General features: G+C 37.5%; 1 protein-coding gene across 1 annotated transcript in view; it reads right to left on the bottom strand.

Moving 5' to 3' along the window:
* Positions 1-20868, bottom strand: part of LOC149198800 (regulator of nonsense transcripts 1 homolog) — a 32645-nt gene extending 11777 nt beyond the window's left edge. Inside the window, exons 1-13 of the mRNA XM_089402164.1 lie at positions 19971-20868; positions 19571-19822; positions 19260-19430; positions 19011-19061; positions 12148-12240; positions 11880-11975; positions 11646-11696; positions 11407-11525; positions 11071-11179; positions 878-1000; positions 518-589; positions 195-266; positions 35-101 (exon numbers count right to left, since the gene is read on the bottom strand). Coding sequence (XP_089258290.1) covers positions 35-101; positions 195-266; positions 518-589; positions 878-1000; positions 11071-11179; positions 11407-11525; positions 11646-11696; positions 11880-11975; positions 12148-12240; positions 19011-19061; positions 19260-19430; positions 19571-19822; positions 19971-20465 — 1771 coding nt within the window. The 5' untranslated portion in view covers positions 20466-20868. The remainder of the gene's footprint in view (positions 1-34; positions 102-194; positions 267-517; positions 590-877; positions 1001-11070; positions 11180-11406; positions 11526-11645; positions 11697-11879; positions 11976-12147; positions 12241-19010; positions 19062-19259; positions 19431-19570; positions 19823-19970) is intronic.
* Between the last annotated feature and the right edge of the window lie 583 nt (positions 20869-21451).

The raw sequence follows: 21451 nt of genomic DNA, 5'->3' as shown, positions 1-21451 counted from the left end.
GCTTTCTACAGAAAATGAGATTCCGAATCCATACCTTGTTCATCTTTCAACTGCTGAAGTTTATAAAGTTCACTTTTCTCAGATGTATCAAGGTGCCTGACCTGTAATTGTTTTGAAAGAAAACATGGCGTGAAAAAACAGAATACGGAGAAAAATACCCAGAAAATATGACAGTAACCTCTGGAGAAACAGACCTGGTAATGCAATGTTAAATGCTCGACAGGTGAACTCACAGCCTCCCGTGATTTGGCACAAAGCCTGACCACCTATAACGTCAAAACAACAAAATTTCCTTATTAGTTAATATTAGTAAGCATGCTTAAGCCCTGTGTTATGGTAGTCTGGCATTGTTGTCTGCAAACTCACTTCTATATGAAAACAAAAATATCAAATATGCAGGTTGCCTAAGATCAGACTTTCTGAAAGTAGAAATCCTTGCATAAGAAATTCAAAACATGTACTTCAAAACATCTTTAAGAAAGGAATTATAAAATCAGATACAGATTAGTAAATAGACCTTTAACCCAGTAGCACTGATTTTCTCAGCAAGTTGATCAACTGCAACATTACTTGGAGCACACACCAAGACCTGAATCACAGAAATGAAATTGAATTATATTAATGCCAGCTAATGACCAAAATAGGTCAGAGGTCAGGACTCAAAAGCATGGCCAGTAATAATAGCAAACTAGAATGGCCTAGAGCATAACAGCATTTTTTCCTAAAAGAAAAGCCAACTAATACAGTATCGAATGGAAGTGCATCTGGTCCTTGGATAGGTACACCCTTGATACGGATGTACAGCCACAAAACTTAAAAACTTGATGACAATTCAATTTTGCTTGATTGATGATCGATCAAAACATATCACAGTTACCTGCCCTTGACCCTGCTTCGCTAAGTGGTATACAATAGCAGCGGAAGTGACAGTCTTCCCTGTGCCAGGAGGGCCTTGAATTAAGCTCACAGGCTTTTGTAAGACACTCTTTACAGCATTAACCTGCACATGTTTTATGACCCAAGGTTCAGTGACTTAGCTGCCATTATTACTAATCATTTTGCCTTGTACAAGTGTGCATGTTCAAGAAATTTTGGTAACTTCAAAAACACAATCTAATCATAACTTGAATATATAATCATAATGTTGAACCCTCTGAAATATACTCAGGATCAAGCATTTTGATTAATGATCAATCCCAAGTGATCCCTCTAGATCTCAACAATCCCGTACACAGGAATAAATAACTATTCACATGGGATTACTGTCAAACACCCCAGTATGCTCTTTTGGTTAAGGATTCATATCCATAGATAAAAGGTTAGATGCCTTTTAAGTAATACACTGAAGCCAGAATAAATTGGTAAAATGGTTAAAAAATACATTGAAAAAATCAACTGTTGCATTTAATCTTCGGACTTTATGCTATTAAACTGCTTCTATTCAGTTTAAGTTTATGTAGCATATTTTATATTGTCTACAGGAAAATATGTCTAGCAGAACTGCTAAACATCAAGAACACAAGAATTGGGAAAATCATCTAACATCCACCACAATTGTTTGGAAAAGAAAAAAGGAACTCAGATTATTTTTTATATAATATAAACAAAATCAACTAACCAGAACAACAACAAAGCCAAACAAGTTGAGATGAGAACTCATCATGTTCCAGAAGGGTCATCACCAAATAGCATCTAGGTCTACATAAAAACGGAAGCCAATAAGAATAATAGTTAATATACTTATTTGACTGTAAAACAACCATGGAAACAAGGTCCTAACTCTTTTTCTTAGAAAATGTTAAAAAGTACTACAAAGTAATGAACAATGGATATAGAATTGGGATGACAGGTACAGTAGGGGTTACCATAAACCCAGGAGATACAATTGAATACACCTATGCTTGAAGTCTGGGAATTTCTACTAACAACCAGGCCAAAGAATATGCCCTTCTGCAAGGATTGAATCTAGCTAGCATTTAACATGCAGAGTTAGGGGATTCAAATAATGTTATTATACACATGGTTCTGGGTACCAATCCACTGGATTTCAAGTTACATTCTGTGTTTGTGAGCGTTGGGTAGAGAATTGACCCTCATTCCCAGTGTCAAAATCTATCATGTTCTACACGAAAACAATCACCAAGCTAACCAAAATGAAAATAAGAAACTTCAGAAAAAGAGGGGATAATTGTCATAAATGGCAAGGTTCACCACCAACCTCAGTCAACAAGTTTGAGGAAATATCGACAGAAAATTTTAATAATAAAATTCAGCATTGCGTTCGACGGACTTTAAATTTTGAAAATTAAATGACATGTCTTATGAAGTTTAATACACATTATATGCATATGATAGATACGAAAATAATAACGAAATATACAGCTTTAATAAAATTAAAATTTTAAACTATATGTAGTTAAAAAATATGAAACATACATAATAATAAAATGTAAAAATCTGTCACTTCTGGAATCGGTATCAGTTCTGTAATCACTGGACAATACACTGTCTCACTGACATTCAAAATTTAGCCTTCAATATTGAAGGCTACATGGGTATATGGACTGTGGTATGGATGACGGAACAATTACATCCAACATTATGGCAATTGAACACTCCCATTCTGTGGCATGCTTCACCCACATTCTTCGCATAAGTATCAAAAAGCACTCCAATCAGGCACACTCAATGTGAAATGTTAGCTCAAGGTATGAATTTCATAGTGTGACATCTCTCAGACGTTCTATTTCACAGCATTGGCTGGTGGCTCTTGGTCTGGCATTTGGGTTTATGAAGTGGATACCTCCATGTAAAAATAGCGAGTGAATGGACATATGTGACTTTATTTTCTACAGGTTGGAAAGGCCTATGGGTTCTGAACTTGGCTTTGAATTAAGATTTGATGTTTCCCTTCATACTGTGGGTTTAGTTGATTTTCTGGGAGCTCCTCTCCATTCTGGTTATTTGATCTGCCCATCAATGCCTTGATTTTTTATGGATCAAGGAGGCCAAACACATCGTTGTTGTATGTTGTGGGCAGTTTATTCCTACTCAAATATTCTCGGTCAAAGGAAGCAAATAGGATTTTTAGCTGTGTTAGACAACTCAATTTTGTATTTATAATTATTCTTTTTATATGTATTTACAGTTATCCTTGTTGTATAAAGGATGATGCACCATGATTTCAGTGTTCAGATTTATACATTATCTAATGATTTCAGTTCTAATGATGTGATTCATGAATGGCTTTGATTTTTAACTTTTAATATGTTCTCTAAAATTACCAACAACAAAAAAGAATGTGTCTTTTGTACATGATATTCCCCACCATATCTTGGTCCTTGCTTTTCAAAAAAGCAGGGTGAATCCATATTTGAATCAGTTTTAGATTCCTTGTAACTTGGATTTTAAATCCATGTCATTCTTGTTTCCCTTCTACTCGGCAGAGCTTGAACTCACTTGGTCCATCAACTCTCTTTTTGGGATTGGCAGCTCGGAAACTGTGGTATGCTTATCTCACCATTGTGGTTTAGCACTCTGTCAATATCAGATGGATTGCTCTCTTTTGGGATTGGCAGCTCGGAAACTGTGGTGTGCTTATCTCACCATTGTGGTTTAGCACTCTGTCGATATCAGATGGATTTCTGTTTGTTTCAGGAGAGTCATCAAGTACTAAAGAGGAGCTTCAGGAAATTCGTGATGTAATGAGGCAAGACTCAAGAGAGTCTAACTGAAGACAACAGCAATTCAATTCAGTCAGTCTCGAGGAAAATCTAAATGCATGATACCAGTGTTACAGCTTAGTTCGAAACTATCGTGGGAATTTCATGCAGCAGAAGCAACATATAAGAGCAATGGAAGATGAATGTATGCCTCTTTGCATTATCATAGTATATATGCCACGAGGAAAATAGGTTTGACCTTTTAATCAGATACACTGTTAATTCAAGTTCTTGAAAACTTATGTTAGTGGTGTCCAACAAAGAAGCAGCTGATTAGGCCATTGGTACACATGCAACTGGGTGGGTCTGTATATCACAAGACTACAAGGCTCTTAGAACATACTGCACAAGCTATACAGTATGGAAGTAGCTGTAATGGTAGGATGGTCACAGTTCCTTCAGAAGGGTAACAGTAACAGGCCAAGGACTGCCAATCATATCACCCGTAACTCCATAAAGCCTTTCAAAAACCTCTAGTAAAGAGAAAGGCTAATATCAAGAAAAAGGTTTTGGTAGACACACTACAACAAAATATAGAGGCCAATGGTGATGTCCAGGATCTTCAGAAGATTTAGAAAGACCCGTCTCTACAAGGAAAGAATAGCACTTTCTCGGGGCTATGATTTACAGTGTCCATTTGATTTTTCCCTTTCAATTACACCTGATGGATGAGTTTCAAAACCCGAATGTCTTTGGGTTGAAATAAAAGACACAATAAAAGGAAGGGTTCTGCTCAGATTCTAGGTGGGCCTCACTTAGATGGTTACAGTGCGGAACAAATTAGCGGCTGCTTGAGCAAAAAATGTGGGATTAATTCAGATCCAGCAAAAATTATTAGAGATTGAACATTGTCATGAAAAGACACCTGAAGGGTGGCAGCCCAATTTGGGGCACCCAAACCTCCAAGGACTACAGGAGTTATTCCCTGGACCTACAGATGGGGAATTTTAATTGCCATAAACAAGGATAAAGGATACTGATTTACATCTCTTCAACAAGGCACTCGATCAATTCTCAGCCTTAATCTCAAAAGAGTTAATGGGAAGAAAATCCACCATATCTATAGCTATTCTTCAGGTTGATGTGAATGTCCAACAAATAGGCAATTAACAATTGAAGAAGAACCTCAGAGATTCGGACTTTTAAAAGTTTAAAACTGATAGCTCTATCTTTAAATGTGAGAGGTCTAGAATATGACCCTGAAATAAGATGGCATCAAGAAGCTCAACAGAACCTAAAGCCTAAATCTCAAAATACTGAAGGGAACAGTTACTCCCTGGATCCACAGAGGTGGGAGTTTTAATTACCACAAAGGACTACAGCAAGTAACAGCTACACCCTGGATCTACAGGGGGACTTTTAATTACCACATAAAAGGATAAAGGATGCTGATTTGCATCTCTTTAACAAGGTGCTATAGAGGAATTCTCAACTTTGATCTCAAAAGAGTGTAACGGGAAGAAAATCCACCATATCTAGAGCTCCTCTTCAGGCTGATGTTAATGTACAGCAAGTAGGCAATTAACAATTGAAGGAGAACCTTAGATATTCATACTTTTAAAAAGTTTAAAACTGACATCTCTATCTTTATATGTGAGAGGTTTAGGATCTGAACCTGAAAAAGGACACTCTCAAGAGGCCCGAAGTTATTTTCCTCCAAAACCAATGTTGTAGGGGGATGGCTCATAAATAATTTTAAGATTAAAAAAAAAACTCCCGTGTTCCTATTAGAGGAAAAAATCACGAAGAATATCACGGGACAGAATATAACTAATGTTTTGTGGATATAACTACTAGTGGATAATGTCATTTTCTTTCCTTTCCATTCAAAGGAACAGACGACAACCTTGGCGTTTCTCAAAATATATGCTCCATCTACTTGAAAGTAAAGCCTGCTGCTGGTTAGTTCTAGAACACTCCTAAGATCTCAATTACCCCAAAATAATCCTAGGGAGGGAGGAGCAGGTACTAGGGATTTCAACTCACCAGTCTATCAAGCCAACATTTGGCCTGATTCATGAAGAGCAGAATTGTTAAGTGGTTTCTTCCAAAGCAATAAGGACCTAGCAGAAGCATCTGACAGATTCCTGGTGAATGAACGACTTCTGACAGAGATCAGCAGGAATGTATCTCAGGTAGGGGTAGGGGAGGCCCTGATCAGTCTCCTATATATTTTCAATTGGAATTTGCAGAGAAACAGGATTACTGATTAATCTGCTTCTAGGTTTAACCACCACTTCATCAAATATTTGTTCACGTGGTAAAAGTAAAACATTAAAAACTTGAAAGACAGAGTAAAGGTGTGGACAAAACAAAAGGTTTCAAGATTCCTATTTCCAGTCAATCCAAACTCTGGTAAACTAGAATAATATGTGAAATATCGTGTGGGGGCTTTAAGCAGCAAATTAGGTTTGATCTGATTCATATTTAAATAAATGTCCACAAAACATTAGCCTATGAGATATGATCCTGAGCAAATATCGAGGTTTTTGAAAGAGATAGAACTAGGCTAACAGTCAATAAAAAATGGACATAGAGGATGAAGAACAGAGATACCTGAATAAAGGAGTATCAACCAGTTTTCAGAGTGTAGAGAAAGAAAAGCCCAAAATACAATATCGAGAATCCACAATGCGTTTGGTGCAGAAGGGTCCAATTTTGAAGACATGTCCAAGGAAGCAATTAGGCACTACCAAGGCATCAAAACAAAAACCAACATAGCAAATCTTAACAAGATTATGGCAATCACAACTTTTTTGGTGCAATGTTTCAGAAAAACTAAATGGAAAGCCTGGGCCCTGAACCAAATGTAGCAATGAACTCTTTCCAATCTGATTCTGCATCTGGGTTCAATGGTTAACCAGATGAGTTATTGGGGGATACCAGCTTCACTTTTATTACCAATATCCATAAACCTTCAAATACTGAAAAGTTTGACCACTAAGAGAATCCTATGTGTCACTTTTCCAAAAAAAAATCTAGGTCAACTGACTGTGTTAAAGATTATGTCTCTCATTCCATATTCAAGAAGCAGTTTGGTTTCCATATACGACAGATTGATACATAATGCGACTGTTGATCCATAAAAAACAAGAATGTACCCTGCTTTTGCAATTGAATTTAACCTATGAAATGCATATGATAGGGGGTCAAAAACAAATTCTCATGTTTATCAAATGCTTTGAGGAAAATTACCCAGTTTTCTTTGAATTTTTTTCAGTGGGGCAGCTTCTTTTTAGGCCCACTAGAGAGATTATTCAAGCATGTCCACTCTCACCCTTTTTTATCAGTGGCACAAGGACTAAGCAGATTCATCAATTTCCAAAATCAGCAACATGTGTTCAGGTGGGAAGAAATATAACAACATGGACATGTTTTGATGATGATGTGCTATACCTATATATTGGATGTCTAGTGTACCTGCCAACGCTTCTATTATCAAAAATTAAAAAGAGATTCATTACATTTATGTGCTCGGGGTAGAAGGATGCAGAATGATTCTAGCACAGAATCTTTATTAGCAAATAATATCACCCACAGATTTCGTTGATTGCATCAAGTTCCTGTAAAGAAACATTTAGAGGGATATATAGCAAAAACCAGGTCGGAGATTCCAAAGCCTTCAACATGGGACTTTTAGACCTGATGGTGCATGTGGGTACCAACAAACAGATCAGAACTGGATTAGACTTCAAATCATTGTTTTAAAACTAGGCCAATATGACTCGGGCTCGGCCTGGTTGACCGAGCCATACCCCTAGCCGGACCAACTAGGTCAATTATCCAGTTCGGCAGCCAGTCCATTACCAAACCGGCTGAGTTGATCACCAACTAGGCCAGTTCAGTAACAGACCAACCAAACTGACAAAGCCCAACTTAAACAGGCCGGTCTCGGCAGCTGGAAAAATAGAACGCTGGGTGGAATTGAAATCAATTTTTTTTGTTTAATCTATTTCCTAGCCCAACTACCCCTCTCCCACGCCTATAAAGGTGACCCAACCCCTTATATTTCCTCAAAACTATCTCATTTCATTTATGAGAGCATTTGTGAAGAGTTTGTGAGCACTTGGAGTTGGTTTTTGGAGCAGCATTGAGGAGTTGGTTTTTGGAGCGGCATTGATTATGTGTTTTTGTTCTGATCTCTATATATTACATGTATTGGACGGTGGACCAGGTGCCATTTTGATATACTAGATATATTCATCAGCATACTTTGATGCAGTGTTGTCTTCTCTCCATTATTCTGTGGCTTCCAGTTTGGAAACATGAATGAAAACCTTTAAAAATATGATTTTCCGTTAAAAATTGAATATTTAATTTTTATAATGACCAAGTCATTGGAATCAACTAGTCTGAGCTTACTTTGATGCGGTGTTGTCTTCTCTCTATTATTCTAAGGCTTTCAGTATGGAAACACGAATGAAAACCTTTAAAAATATGATTTTCCATTAAAAATTGAATATTTATTTTTTACAATGACCAAGTCATTGGAATCAACTAGTCTGAGTCGAGACATAGTATGAATAGAGACCTAGGAATGAAAACCTTTAAAAATATGATTTTCCATTAAAAAATGAATATTTAATGTACTTTTTACAATGACCAAGTCATTGGAACCAACTAGTCTGATTCGAGACCTAGTATGAGTCGAGACCTAGACCAGGTGCGATTATGATATACTAGATATATTCATCAGCATACTTCGAAGCGGTGTTGTCTTCTCTCCATTATTCTATGGCTTTCAATTTTGAAACATGAAATGAAGACCTTTAAAAATATGATTTTTAATCTCCATTATTCTATGGCTTTCAATTTTGAAACATGAAATGAAGACCTTTAAAAATATGATTTTCCATTAAAAATCGAATATTTAATTTTTATAATGACCAAGTCATTGGAATCAACTAGTCTGAGCTTACTTTGATGCGGTGTTGTCTTCTCTCTATTATTCTAAGGCTTCCAGTTTGGAAACATGAATGAAAACCTTTAAAAATATGATTTTCCATTAAAAATTGAATATTTAATTTTTACAATGACCAAGTCACTGGAATCAACTAATCTGAGTCGAGAACTAGGAACGAAAACCTTTAAAAATATGATTTTCCATTAAAAATTGAATATTTAATGTACTTTTTACAATGACCAAGTCATTGGAACCAACTAGTCTGATTCGAGACCTAGTATGAGTCGAGACCTAGACCGAGTCGAGACCGAGACCACTGAGGGAGAGTTTGAGGTTGAGTTGACCCTTAGCAAGTTCCGAGTCCGAGTCTGAGTTTTAAAACATTGCTTCGAATTGCTAAGCTTTATCAAAATGAATTCCACATTGGGAATTAGGCTTCAATCTCCGAGAAGCACTAGAAAATGGATGGTCCGAGTATATGGCCCTCTTATGCAGTCAAGCATTATGTAGGGCAAAGATATGGATTCACTATGCTCAGCAACTACCACTCCCATAGATTGTACAATGTGAAGGTGTGCTCTAGGTATTATTTCTTTCCAATAAAGAAAGGAAAGCAATGGCAATCGAAACCTCCTTGAAAAATGGTCACACCTCCAAAATCAAAGGTTTGTGTCAATTGGTTATAAGCAACAATGTCCTTACATAGAACATCCTACAAAACGAGGGTCAGAAGAGACATGGTTAATATTGATATGTTCTTTGCTAAGTTAGCAGGATTCGGATACAGCTCTAAATTCATCAGGTTTTTTATACAACAGCAAAAAGGGAAAGGTATATATATATATATATATATATATCCCAAGTTACACCCCCAAGTACTTACACTCACTTTGAAGATGGTAGTCACAGTAAACCTTACTCTCTAGAGCATGAGGCCTGTCAAAGAAGATTGAAGCCATTACAATGATATAATTGTTAAGAGATCAACATGTCACTTGAAGGAATTGAACCTAAGTTGGAGATGTTAACAATTATTTTTCTCCCATCCACCTGGGCTAAGAAGGGTAAGAGACCAACATGTCCCTTGCAAGAATTGAACCTAGCTGGGGAGGATAAAATCCATTCCTCCCACCCAGTCTCGAATTAAGCAGAATTAACAACACACACAATATATATAAATTAATATATAGAAAGCCACTCCTTGCAAGTGGTCACGATGGTCACTGATCCCATGGGTATCCCAAAGAATAGGATTCAAAAAATTGAAAACGAAAAAAATATACTATAATTAGATATACAATTTAAATAATAATACTTGTATAAACAAAAAAAATAAATATATTAAGTTTTCCCTTCTCAAACAAGGTCTCCAAATAAATTGAAGGCCTAACTAAACTTCACAACAGTTAGCAAGGAGATTATAGAAGAAGCTTTAGGAAAACCACATTAGAACAAGGACACAAAAGCTTTCAAAGCTCTCACCCTAAACTTGGTCTAGGGAATTTGGTTGGCCAAGAATGCTAAGCCTTTTTAAGGGTAAGGGCATTCTACATTTCCAAGTGTGTTAGACAAATTCCTAACATTTATATTGTATTTTCCTCAATTCTCAGGTTTAAACATTTCATATTAACAAATCCTTACTTGGGCTTTCCTTGATAAAGCCTCAAAAAGGAACCCAAAGAAAGGGGTTGGGGGAATCATTTTCCTATCCCAAGGTCACTTCTTTTACTTCAAAAATTCAATTGGACATGCCACAAACTACTATCGTGGCCTCTCAATGCTCAAATTGGTTCTCATTCTTGCACTTGAAAAAGGGATTTCACGAAACCAGATTTTGGGCAACTCTGTATTAAATATTCACTAGATGCAAGGGGACTACCTATTAGTTATTCAATGGATGAAAGAGGACTACATTCCCAAGTCACAAGGTTCATTAACCTTCTCGGTTCAAATTCAAAATTTGGCAAACCCCAAAAAATTAAAAGTTCATTTCAATTGACAAGTGTAAAAAACTCTTTCAGCAGTGTAAAAACTTCTACAAACTGTACACACGAACATAGATATGCAGGATCTATGCTCGACTGTCCAATGGATAGATGTCATCGGTAGATGCCTCTACTTTCAATCAACATTGGGTATACCAATCATAGAGTATAAGGGAACTGTAAGAAAAAAGAAGGAAAAAATGAAAAAGATAATCCTAGAAATGATGGGATACTCCGAGCCTTCCTAATCCTCAGTCTGCAAAACACTGCCAGTAGCTGATAGGCAAGAGTGAGGAGTAGCATGGCTTGGAAAGCCCCATTATCTATAGGAGTATCAATGCCTGACCTTTTTTTGTTATCAAGCAGGAAAAGCATAATAATCTATTTTCTTTCCTACAAGCTACATTTCAGATAGCATATAAACACCATATCCAAAATATGTAAAATAGCCAAAGTTCACCTGAGATGCATTCAGTTCTGGCAGCCCTGGGGCCCCACATCGGCGAGGTAGAGTATTACGAACAGTCTGAACCTCAACTTCATGTCCCAGCAACCGATGATATATGTAACTACATAATAGTTCCAAAACCAAGTTACAAATAGCATTCATTACAGAGAACACGAACATATAATCATCACACTGATAGTGACAAGATACATGAATTCCTCATTAAGAAATTATTATGTTATGGAAGGATGGTAAAACAAAAAGATCAGTGAAACATGGTGCAGCTTTTACTAAAACAACAATGTATGTCAAACAAAGTTTCCACTAACAGTGGGGTAACCATCCTACCCACTGACACTTGTCTCATCTACAGCAAATGTCTTCATGGCTGCTTGCATACGATCAAAGCTTGTGCTCTTCCAAACAAAGTCCACGCTAAAATTATGAACAACATCAATCGGAACTCCCTGTGAATTAAAAAAGGCATATACAAAACAAAATCAGCACTAAAATAACATCACAGAAACACCCTCAGCCAACCCACAATTACAAATCATAGAGCTGCAAATAGAAATCACTCATTTCACCTGACTGGCACGCAATTCAAGTGCAACCTCCTCCTGGGCAGTGAGTTTAATCTGAAAAGTATCAAAACCAAATGAAGCATTACAATTTTAACATCCATTAATCTCTAATTAGTCAATCAACCTATTTCTTCAGTTAGAGAGAATTATTTCACCCATTATATTTATTAGCCTACCACACCATGAATAGTTTATCTGAAAAAATGCAAACTAGTAAAGAAGATGAATACGGCATACCACATGCCCGACAGACTGCCAGGCAGGGTGAGATGCATCCCCAGAGTAACGCAAACGCAGCTCATCACCAGGTACCAAACGCAATTCATTATCCTCCTGTAGGAAATATTAAAATAAAATAAATAAATAAATAAATCCTACAGTGAAAAGACATTCACTTGTAAGCTGTGGCAGATCTGGAAAAATTAAACCCAGACTGCAACCCATTTTAATAATTATGTAAATCCACAGAAATTATTTCCAGAAATGTATCTTTGGGGACATGCACCTTTGGGAAGACAAAGTATGCTATGCGCTTCTTATTGAGACCAATATCCCAACGGACAGTAATGTTGTCCTTGCTCTGCGACTCTTTCATCATCTGAAAACAGGACAGAAGTCAAACTTCTAATTTCTAAACATATTCTACACATCAGTTCTTCATAAATCTGAAAACAGGACAGAAGTCAATAAACTTCTAATTTCTAAACATATTCTACACATCAGTTCTTCATAACCAAAACTTACTAATTTTGAACCTTTTCTTTGCATTATTTATAGCACAAATTATTTGAACCTTTTCCTTGCCTTCATATGCAAACCTTGTAAGAAAATATCATAAAGGAAATATCAAATATATATTTGTTCTGAATTATTGAACTATAGAGACAACCATATTACATAACAGTGTTCCGACCAAAATCAAAAACATTCAATGATTTTGTCAATTTAACATAAAAGCACTATTTTCCCTGGATGAAGAGTGATGAGGGGAGACATCACCCTGGTCACCCTAATCACAGGGGCAGTTGGCAACATAAACATATAACAGTCCTCCATAGCATGTTTGACATTCATGTAGTGGTCCCCAAGTTTAAGATGCTCAAGATAATCAAGCCTTCTTTCTGCTGATGAGCTGAACCATTCAGGTGTAGGTATGAATTTAACTCGCCTTTTTTTCCATAGTTGGTGATCATAATTCCATATATAAAAGATGGTGAATGTCTGTTGGATCAAATAAGGAATACTCCCCTTAATCAGGTGTTAGAAAAGACACCAAAAGTTCTCCACAGTGGGCACATTCAACACTCATGGATGAATACAGAAGAAACAGAGGAGGACATCAACCTGCACTAGCCTGGATCTGCCTCCAAACAAAAACTACCAAGCAGGCCTTATTCACCAACTAACAAATGGACTCTTATTACGTGTCCATATTACTTTATTCCCACGGGTACCTCCCTAGGCACCCATAGTAAATTCCTTGTGTACATTACAAATAGGCATCCCAATTGCACTGACTCCACAACATAACAAGGTAAAACTGATGAGTTAAGTGGAAGCCTTATCAGAGGAACAAAGCAAATCTGACGAGTTCAGTGGAAGCTACAGCAAGTGTAGAATGCCTTGGTGTGAAAGGTAATTACAGTTACAATGGGCCTGTCCTGTTCTACAAAAACAGATACAGTGAAGAAATGGTGTATCCAGAGGTCTCTAGACAGAAGGGGAAGTAAACCTTTGAACGATAGGGCTCATAGGGGTGCTACCCCCAAGGTGTCCCCCCACTCCCAAACATAGAGGGGAAGATTCTTACAGTAGGAATCATTGAAATACTTTCTCGGAGTTTCCTAGAATTTTTCCTTTGTATATCCAGAGTTAGGGCCCTTCGAATGTTTTGTCTAAGGACCTTGCCATGCCATATGGAAAAGGCTCACGCTAACTACTCATTACCTTGGGCATCACCAGTTCTACTTCTTGAGACTGATATATGGCCTTGGTAAATTTCCCTCTGAGAATCAGCTCACATGTATTTCAGCTCTCCAACAAGAAAATGAGTATAGGAAAACTTTCATTCTTCCTCTTTAACAAGGTAACCAAATGAGGGGAAGGAGGTTTAGTGGAGAACATAAAAGAGTGGATCAGTAACTATCTTCCATCCTGTCTACCTAACAGCCTTTCTCTACCATCTGGCTCTAGTTACATGACACTATCAAGGACAAACAAGAGGTCACAACTTTGAAGCATTTCTCATAGCACAAGGATTCACTGTTAGACACAAGGCCACCATAATTCAAAACCTGGAAAGGTTGGAACCTGGAAGGAAACAGTCGAGCCATTAGTAACAGCTTTTTTATCAATGCAAGAGAAAGTGGATGTCATTATTAGAGAGAAGTGAAGAATAAGCTTGAAACTCAAATTTACAATAATCTAAGTATGTATTGATAATAACTACTAAATATTTGTAAAAGCTCCAAAAGTATCCAATGCAAACATTTTTATACAATGTTCCACCAAGACTCTGAGACTGGGGGACATGAGTACGGTGAGAGACACACAAGGGGGAAGTGTGGGAGTAACCCTCAAATTTTAGTGAAATTTAGGGTGGACAAGGAGACATCAGGGTATATTCAATAATCAAAGCATAAATATATTGATCCACAGATAATTGAATTAAATAATAAAATGCACTGATCCATATCCATCATCCATACTGGTATATCATACATCAATAATACATGCACCGCAAGATTCAATAATGAAATAAATTGATCCATATTCATCATTCTATAATGTAAATTGATTTTAAATTAGATTCATCATTCATACCAAATTAGTACCAAGCAAAATAGACTAATCAAATTAGTACCAAGCAAAATAGACCTATAGTAGATACCAATATTATCAAAACCAAACCAGTGATCAAACCAGAAAACCCTCTGAACTGAGAACCCCTCTTAACTGAGAACCGGTCAGAACCGAACCAAACTCGATAGAAAAACCAGACCAAAAAAACGGTTCTCCATATAAAATCCAATAAGGTTGGAACCACTCTCAAACATCCCTTGTCATTTCAAGGTAATGTTGAAAATTGAAGTAAAATGAAATAATGAAAATGAAAGGTAACATGGAATGTCACTTTTACTATGAATTGCCTAGCAATAATAGGGTCATAGGCTTGACATTACACTTCCCACACAAAGGTTCTTGAAACTCAAGAGTGGCATTTCTGAGCATCCCCATCAAAAGGGGTGCACCCTTTTTTAATGGGGTTCACCCAGAAGCACCCCTTTTTGTGTAGATGCGGCCCCCACACTGAGGAGATGTTCTCCCCTTCCCCTACGTTCTCCCGACCTCCCCAAAAGGGTGAGGTGGGGAAACATTTCCCCAAGTGTCCCCCCATCCCAGGTGCATGGGAAATGTAGGAAACACCACCATGAGGTCATAATAGTGTCATACAACAAGAAAATCCTGATTCAGTGAAAATTTTAGGGGATAAGTTTCCCAAATAGGGTAATTTTCCATGTCTTTTCCAAAAAGATAGTCAATTTCCATTTTTAAAACTGATTCACCCAAATATTATAGCATACAATTATTTTATCTTGATCATCAAAATTTTATGGAGATAAAATCACTACAAATTTGACTAATTTTTCAAACATATCGTCAAAAATTTATAGTTTGCATATCGACAACTAATAAGATTCGCCAAGGCTTTCACACTTCCAAGATAAATTTCCATCCTTGAAATTTTCCATGCCCAAATCCCACACATGAAATAGGGAAATGCAGCTCTCACAATCCAAGACAGACCAAACATTGTAATTTGTTACTGTCAACCCTAACCATGGAGAAGGTGTTATAGTTTAGAACTGTTAGTGTATCTTGTTATATGCAACAGACTGGAGCAGCAAGAAAAGCTATAGACATTACTTATCACCAATGTCACAGAGTTTACAGAACTTGAACCTTGAGGTTTGAAATTCACCTAACCTCGAAAATATTTTCAAATTCAAGTCAGCCTCAATGAAAAGTTCATTTCAATTTTGCTTTTCCATCTGCTTTTGCTTTATGCTACAGGGTCTACAGTACTTTAGCTTTGGAGTTCAAACTACTCTAATTTTGAAGTCTCGTTTAAATTCAAACTTAATTCACCCCACTAATTTGGTTTGGCCCATAGGACATGCAGATAAAGGATTTCTATCATAGGCAATACAGTCATCTATATTGGCCTTTTACCACTATAATGAAAACACACATAGGCATCCAGTGTATATTGTATGTGGGCCATTGTGCCTCCAAGAGACAATGAGACAATGATTATACGTAAAGTTTGTGCCAAGAGAGTGCCAAGAGACCATCAAAGGACCTGCACTCGCGCAGAGAAGATTGTGAAAACACACATAGGCATCCAGTGTATATTGTATGTGGGCCATTGTGCCTCCAAGAGACAATGAGACAATGATTATACGTAAAGTTTGTGCCAAGAGAGTGCCAAGAGACCATCGAAGGACCTGCACTCGCGCAGAGAAGATTGTCGCTTTGGCAGCTTAGGCAAGTAAGCATTATCCCTTTTTAATTACATCACAACGATGTAGTTGGCATAATTTATTTCATACATACTGTTTAATATATGTTTAAAAAGTAACATATAAATATTATAATGAATTCTATATTAAATTTAATTAAATTTTATATTAAGTTAACGATATTTTATACACACACATAAAGGAGCAACATTATATGTATTATAAGCATTAAAAAATTAATATATGAATATTAGATTGGGTTAAACATTAAATTTAAGTATATTTTATATTAAATTTAATGACAAGTCTCATGAGAGCCTTATTAGAAAATACGGGTTCAAATCAAATTTAAATGTTCTTGAACTCAAACCATGTGACATAGCTGATCACATGCAGAAAGGATACATAGTAGAGTATGTCATGATTTCAGCAGTGAACAGACTTCACAGTCCCCAACTTCTGTGACGACTTGTCATCAAACCATGACATTATACGAAGAACTAAACTGGTTAAAGGTGAAAAAATAAATCATCAAGGGGATTAAAAATCAACCGCCATAAAATTATGACGAGAGAATGCAGAAAATGAACAGGAAATCCAAAAAACCCATCCCCAGGAGGTTTCATGGATGCAGCAAGAAAAGTTGAGGAGAATTCCAAGGAGCTAATGGACGCCATACATGCAGAACTCATTGAATATAAAAGTGCAAATACAGGTACAAGATGCATAGACCAATCATCTCAACTGATACAAGCTGCTCGAGCAGACTACCAAAGATGGTGATGTAGAACCCCAAGGCCCTCTGGAAAGATTTGAACGTTACAGTGAAATAACATGAAAATAACAGAACGCCCAAGCAATGGCTGTCCAGCATAAAAAGCCTTTGCAGGATACACGCCAAAAGGAAAAGATGATCGAATAGTACAGCATAAACTTCACAGAGTACAAGGTAAAGAATGGGATCAAAAGTATGACTTCAGGCAAGACAAGAGACGCTGAAAGGCTACACACAGATCATTTCAAATTGGGGTAACAATTCAATACCAGTAATTCAGTTGATTCAGGCTTTCCCCAGACCATTGGACAACAAGCCTCACTTTGCCCATCTTCAAGGATGGTGAAACTAACGATCCAATAAACTGAAGAACCATTATGAGAAGCTCAATATTCGCTAGATTAATTGGCCAAAACATTCCATTATAGACCACTGCCTCACATTAAGACATAAAATAAAAGACGTATAATAACAGAGATGAGGAGCTACTAATACAATGCTGAGAGATAAACTCAGGGAGACAGTTATTCCCAATTTGTATGGGAAAAGAAAACGCAAAAATATGCTCTAGAGAACCACTGGAAATCTAGGAGTTAGGACATTTATGAGAATTTACTTGACGGTTTAAATTCAAGAAAGCAGCTCTAAGAGTTGAAAATTGCTCTCAACTTGTGAACTATCTTCTCAACTTCTGAACTGTATTGAACAAAAGAGTTATAGGATTGTAGTGTGCTATCCACTCTTTCGACATCAATCATGCCTATATTCAAAAGTTTCTATGAGGACCTAGCACAACAAAGAACAATAGAGTACAAAAACACATGATAGTAGGCTTCGTACTGATAAAAAAGAGCAGCTCCATATGAGATCTCGTTGGCTGAAACAACACTATTTCATACACTGGCTGCAACTAGAAGGCTGCTACCATACAGACAAAGATTGATTACCATATAAAGCAATAAAATCCTAACAAAAATCAGCCCAAAAATAAAACTAAAAGACGAAAGAATATTCAGTAATCAAAAAAAGTCGACAACTTGGGGAATGGCAAATAACAGAGGAAGAATTCCCTACGCAAAAGAAAGAGTTGAGAATACATAGGAATGTTACGGGACAGGGAAATAGAGGATGCATATCAGAAGAACGCAACTAACTGTTGGAGCACTTCAACACACATGGGGAAATAAAAGCTCAGAACTAATTTATGCTCATCATCCCATTACAAGAAAAATAACCAATAGCAGAGCTAAGGAAAAGCTACACATGCTAAGATGTGCGTTAGGAAGACAGGCAAAACTAAGAGATCAATGGGTGAAGACATAACATGCCATGAAACAGGAGGATGGGGCCAACCAACAGATCTATAGAAGGAGAGAACACGTGAGAAAAAGTGTAAACGTAGAGAACATGCCAGGAATGTGGAAAATGGGAGAAACGGAGAGATATGCCAGATATGTGGTTAACAAGTTGTGGAAACAGAGAAGCATTTCTTAATGATTTGTGAGGCCTACACACATCAATAAGAGGCCAAAAAATCTGATCAGCAATTGGGATACAACTTTCACCAGTGGAGGTAGGGGCCACAGCAACTATGGTCACAAGATTGATACAGGTCAGACATAGGATATAGAAGAACAGCAGCGGAAGCATATGAAAAAAAAGGCCAGATGACTCAAATATTCTCTGCCCCATGATCTGGGTTTTGATCACAAGATTGATACAGGTCAGACATAGGATATAGGAGAACAGCAGCGGAAGCATAATGTAGCGTACAAGGAGGAGCATATGAAAAAAAAGGCCAGATGACTCAAATATTCTCTGCCCCATGATCTGGGTTTCAAAGGCCACTTGGGCTCAAGCATGGTTTAACATATCATATCCGCTCAAGAGCAATGATTACAGTGAGCAATGCATTTCTTATGACCATGTACTAATTCAACACTATTACGTAACAATTATCGGTTTAATACATCACAATACGCAAATTACATTACTTCGTCAGATATTTATGAGAATATACTTGACGATCAAAAATAATGTAATGCTATTAACATAATTTTACTGGAATACCTTGTCATAATCCGCCTCCAATTTCACCAACGGTGCAAAAACATTTTGATACTGCAAAAAGGGAGTGTTGTTGTTAATGACTCATTTACAATCTTGAACAGTAAACATTAAAATAGTGAGCAATCTTGTCATTGAAAACAGAACAAAGAAGAGTACATATGCTAAATTGAAGCCAGGGAACTCGTTATAGAGAAATATGCATTCAAATTTCGAACAGTAGCCCAACATCATTAAAATTTCCTACTGTACCTGATACGCATCTTCATATTTTAAAGCAACAGGTTGGGGCTCATCATCTACACCGGGCTTCTCGAGATCTTCAAGGGTCGCATCAGGGCTTGTTTTCCAAAGTTCTTCTACTTTGTTGATTTGTTGAGCACTGATATGGCGTGCCCTCAGTTGCTCCTGCTCTGAAGGTATCTGTGGATAAATAAACGACAACTTATTACCTTGGCTGTTTGACATTTGGAAAATAACATATGTGCCGATGTTGAAGAAATACAAAGCCAACCTAACAAAAAATACTCTGGACTAAGAAAAAATAAGTATGCAAAACAGACCTTGACGAGCCACTGTAGAAAGCATCTATCATCGATTAGCGGGCACCATTGGCTTAGATCCCAGTTCATATCTTTCAGCGCGTTGACACTCAAGCAAGGTTCTCTACATAAAAGAACAACAACGCTTTCCGTTTTGGCAGAAATGAATCCCAATAAAAACACATTTCTGCAACCACAATTGTAACACTCGAGAATAGTCTCCCCCAAAGGACTGTCTTTATGTAGACAGACTTCTTTATGTTTTGCTCGAACCTGTCCAAGACGAGCAATATGATAAAAACACATTAGCCAGATGGCAGCAACTGCAACGATTATTTTCTACAGAGCGCAAGGGGGGGTTTATACAATTGTAAAATGACAGAATAGAGAATGACCCAATAAAGAATCAGAATTCGCTTACCAGATGACTAACAATATGAGAACCGGAAGTATTGCCCCTGGAGTTGCAGAACCATTTCCTACACGACGGAACATTGCAGCGAACAATACAAGCAGGATTATGAATCCCGCAATACTTACAGGCGTGCTGGGGGGTGTCCCTCTTGGAATATTCATTGTTATCGTCCTCACACCCAGGTTCTTCGAAATTAAGCCCGCTCATACCGCCAGCAAGGGCATCCCCACTTATACCCGCTTGACTATTCCTTTGTTTCCCTTCATTTCCAGTTTCCGTGTTCAGATTAAGGCCCGACGTGGCACCAATGAGATCATTTGCATCCGAAGGCTGAGACCCATCTGCCCAAACAGGAGACCTGATGGGCTGGCTGAGCTCAGTAAACTCGGGGTAATCATAGTCATCTCCCTGTGTATTGAATTCGAGAAAAGTATACGCATCCCCGTGAGGCTGTGTGGAGGACTCGTAAATGTTGTGCGGTGATACTGGCTTGTCCGCCATTGTAAAACCCTAGAAACCCTCGTTTGCCCCACAAAATCACCCACTCTAACAGAGCCCCAGATGGTGCAAAAACGAGATTTTTGATGAAAATACGGAATACCCAGAAACGATTTCAAAAAGTCGAATACCTTTAACAAAGAAGTGGAAAAAGGGCTTTGAACTGTTTACTCGAAAGAAGAATTTTAGATGATAATGGCGGACTGAGGGTTCTGTGCGCGTGGAAATTGCAACGCTCCGGCTCTTGTACAGCGTTTGCCCGCAGGCGTTTCGCCTTTGAAGCTGACTAAATTCAAGACGCGCACGGATCTCGCCTGAATATGAAGCTTAATCGATCGATACTCGCTAACAACAGAAAACCAAAACCAGACAGAGCAGAGAGGAAAGGAAAGGCGAGAATTAGGAATAATAATATGCACGTCTATATAAAAGAGACCCCAAAAGAGCACACGCCGATTTTATTCATGGTGTGGGGTATCGATCGGAGTTATCATTAACCATGACATGTGGTTGCGTCTGGACCGGGATTAGGGTATTCGGGTTAAGGGAAAGTGCTTTGTCGTGTTAGAGAAGCTTGCGTGGGACATTTGGAGAATGTGGTTAACGCGTGCGCATTTATTAGGGTATTTGCATGCGAGCCTAGTGGCTTGTGCTTATTACCGAGGCTTCACCTCGGCACAGCAATTAAAACATCAGTTTCGGTCAGGGACACTGTGTCTCTGCACTTCTATAGCCTCTCCCAGGGGAAGTAATGTATTTGTAGTCACACTAAGGTAATGTGAACCATATCCTTTGTTGGTTGAGGTTGAGTGTTTTAAATAAAATTGTATACATTTTATCATTTTTTGATAAAATGATGTGGAGCAAAGTAATGATTTGGCATTGTGCTATAAATGTGTAATATGGACAACGTGTTTTGTTTAAGTAGTATTTAGACATTGTTGAGATTTTTTTGGGGTCATAAATATATATTCAATGTAGGTGTATTA

Source organism: Pinus tabuliformis, chromosome 2_1 (genome assembly GCF_031772625.1).
Source record: "Pinus tabuliformis cultivar Carrire ecotype Pingquan chromosome 2_1, CPIR1, whole genome shotgun sequence".
Classification (NCBI taxonomy): domain Eukaryota; kingdom Viridiplantae; phylum Streptophyta; class Pinopsida; order Pinales; family Pinaceae; genus Pinus; species Pinus tabuliformis.
This window is presented reverse-complemented; position numbering and strand designations above follow the sequence as displayed.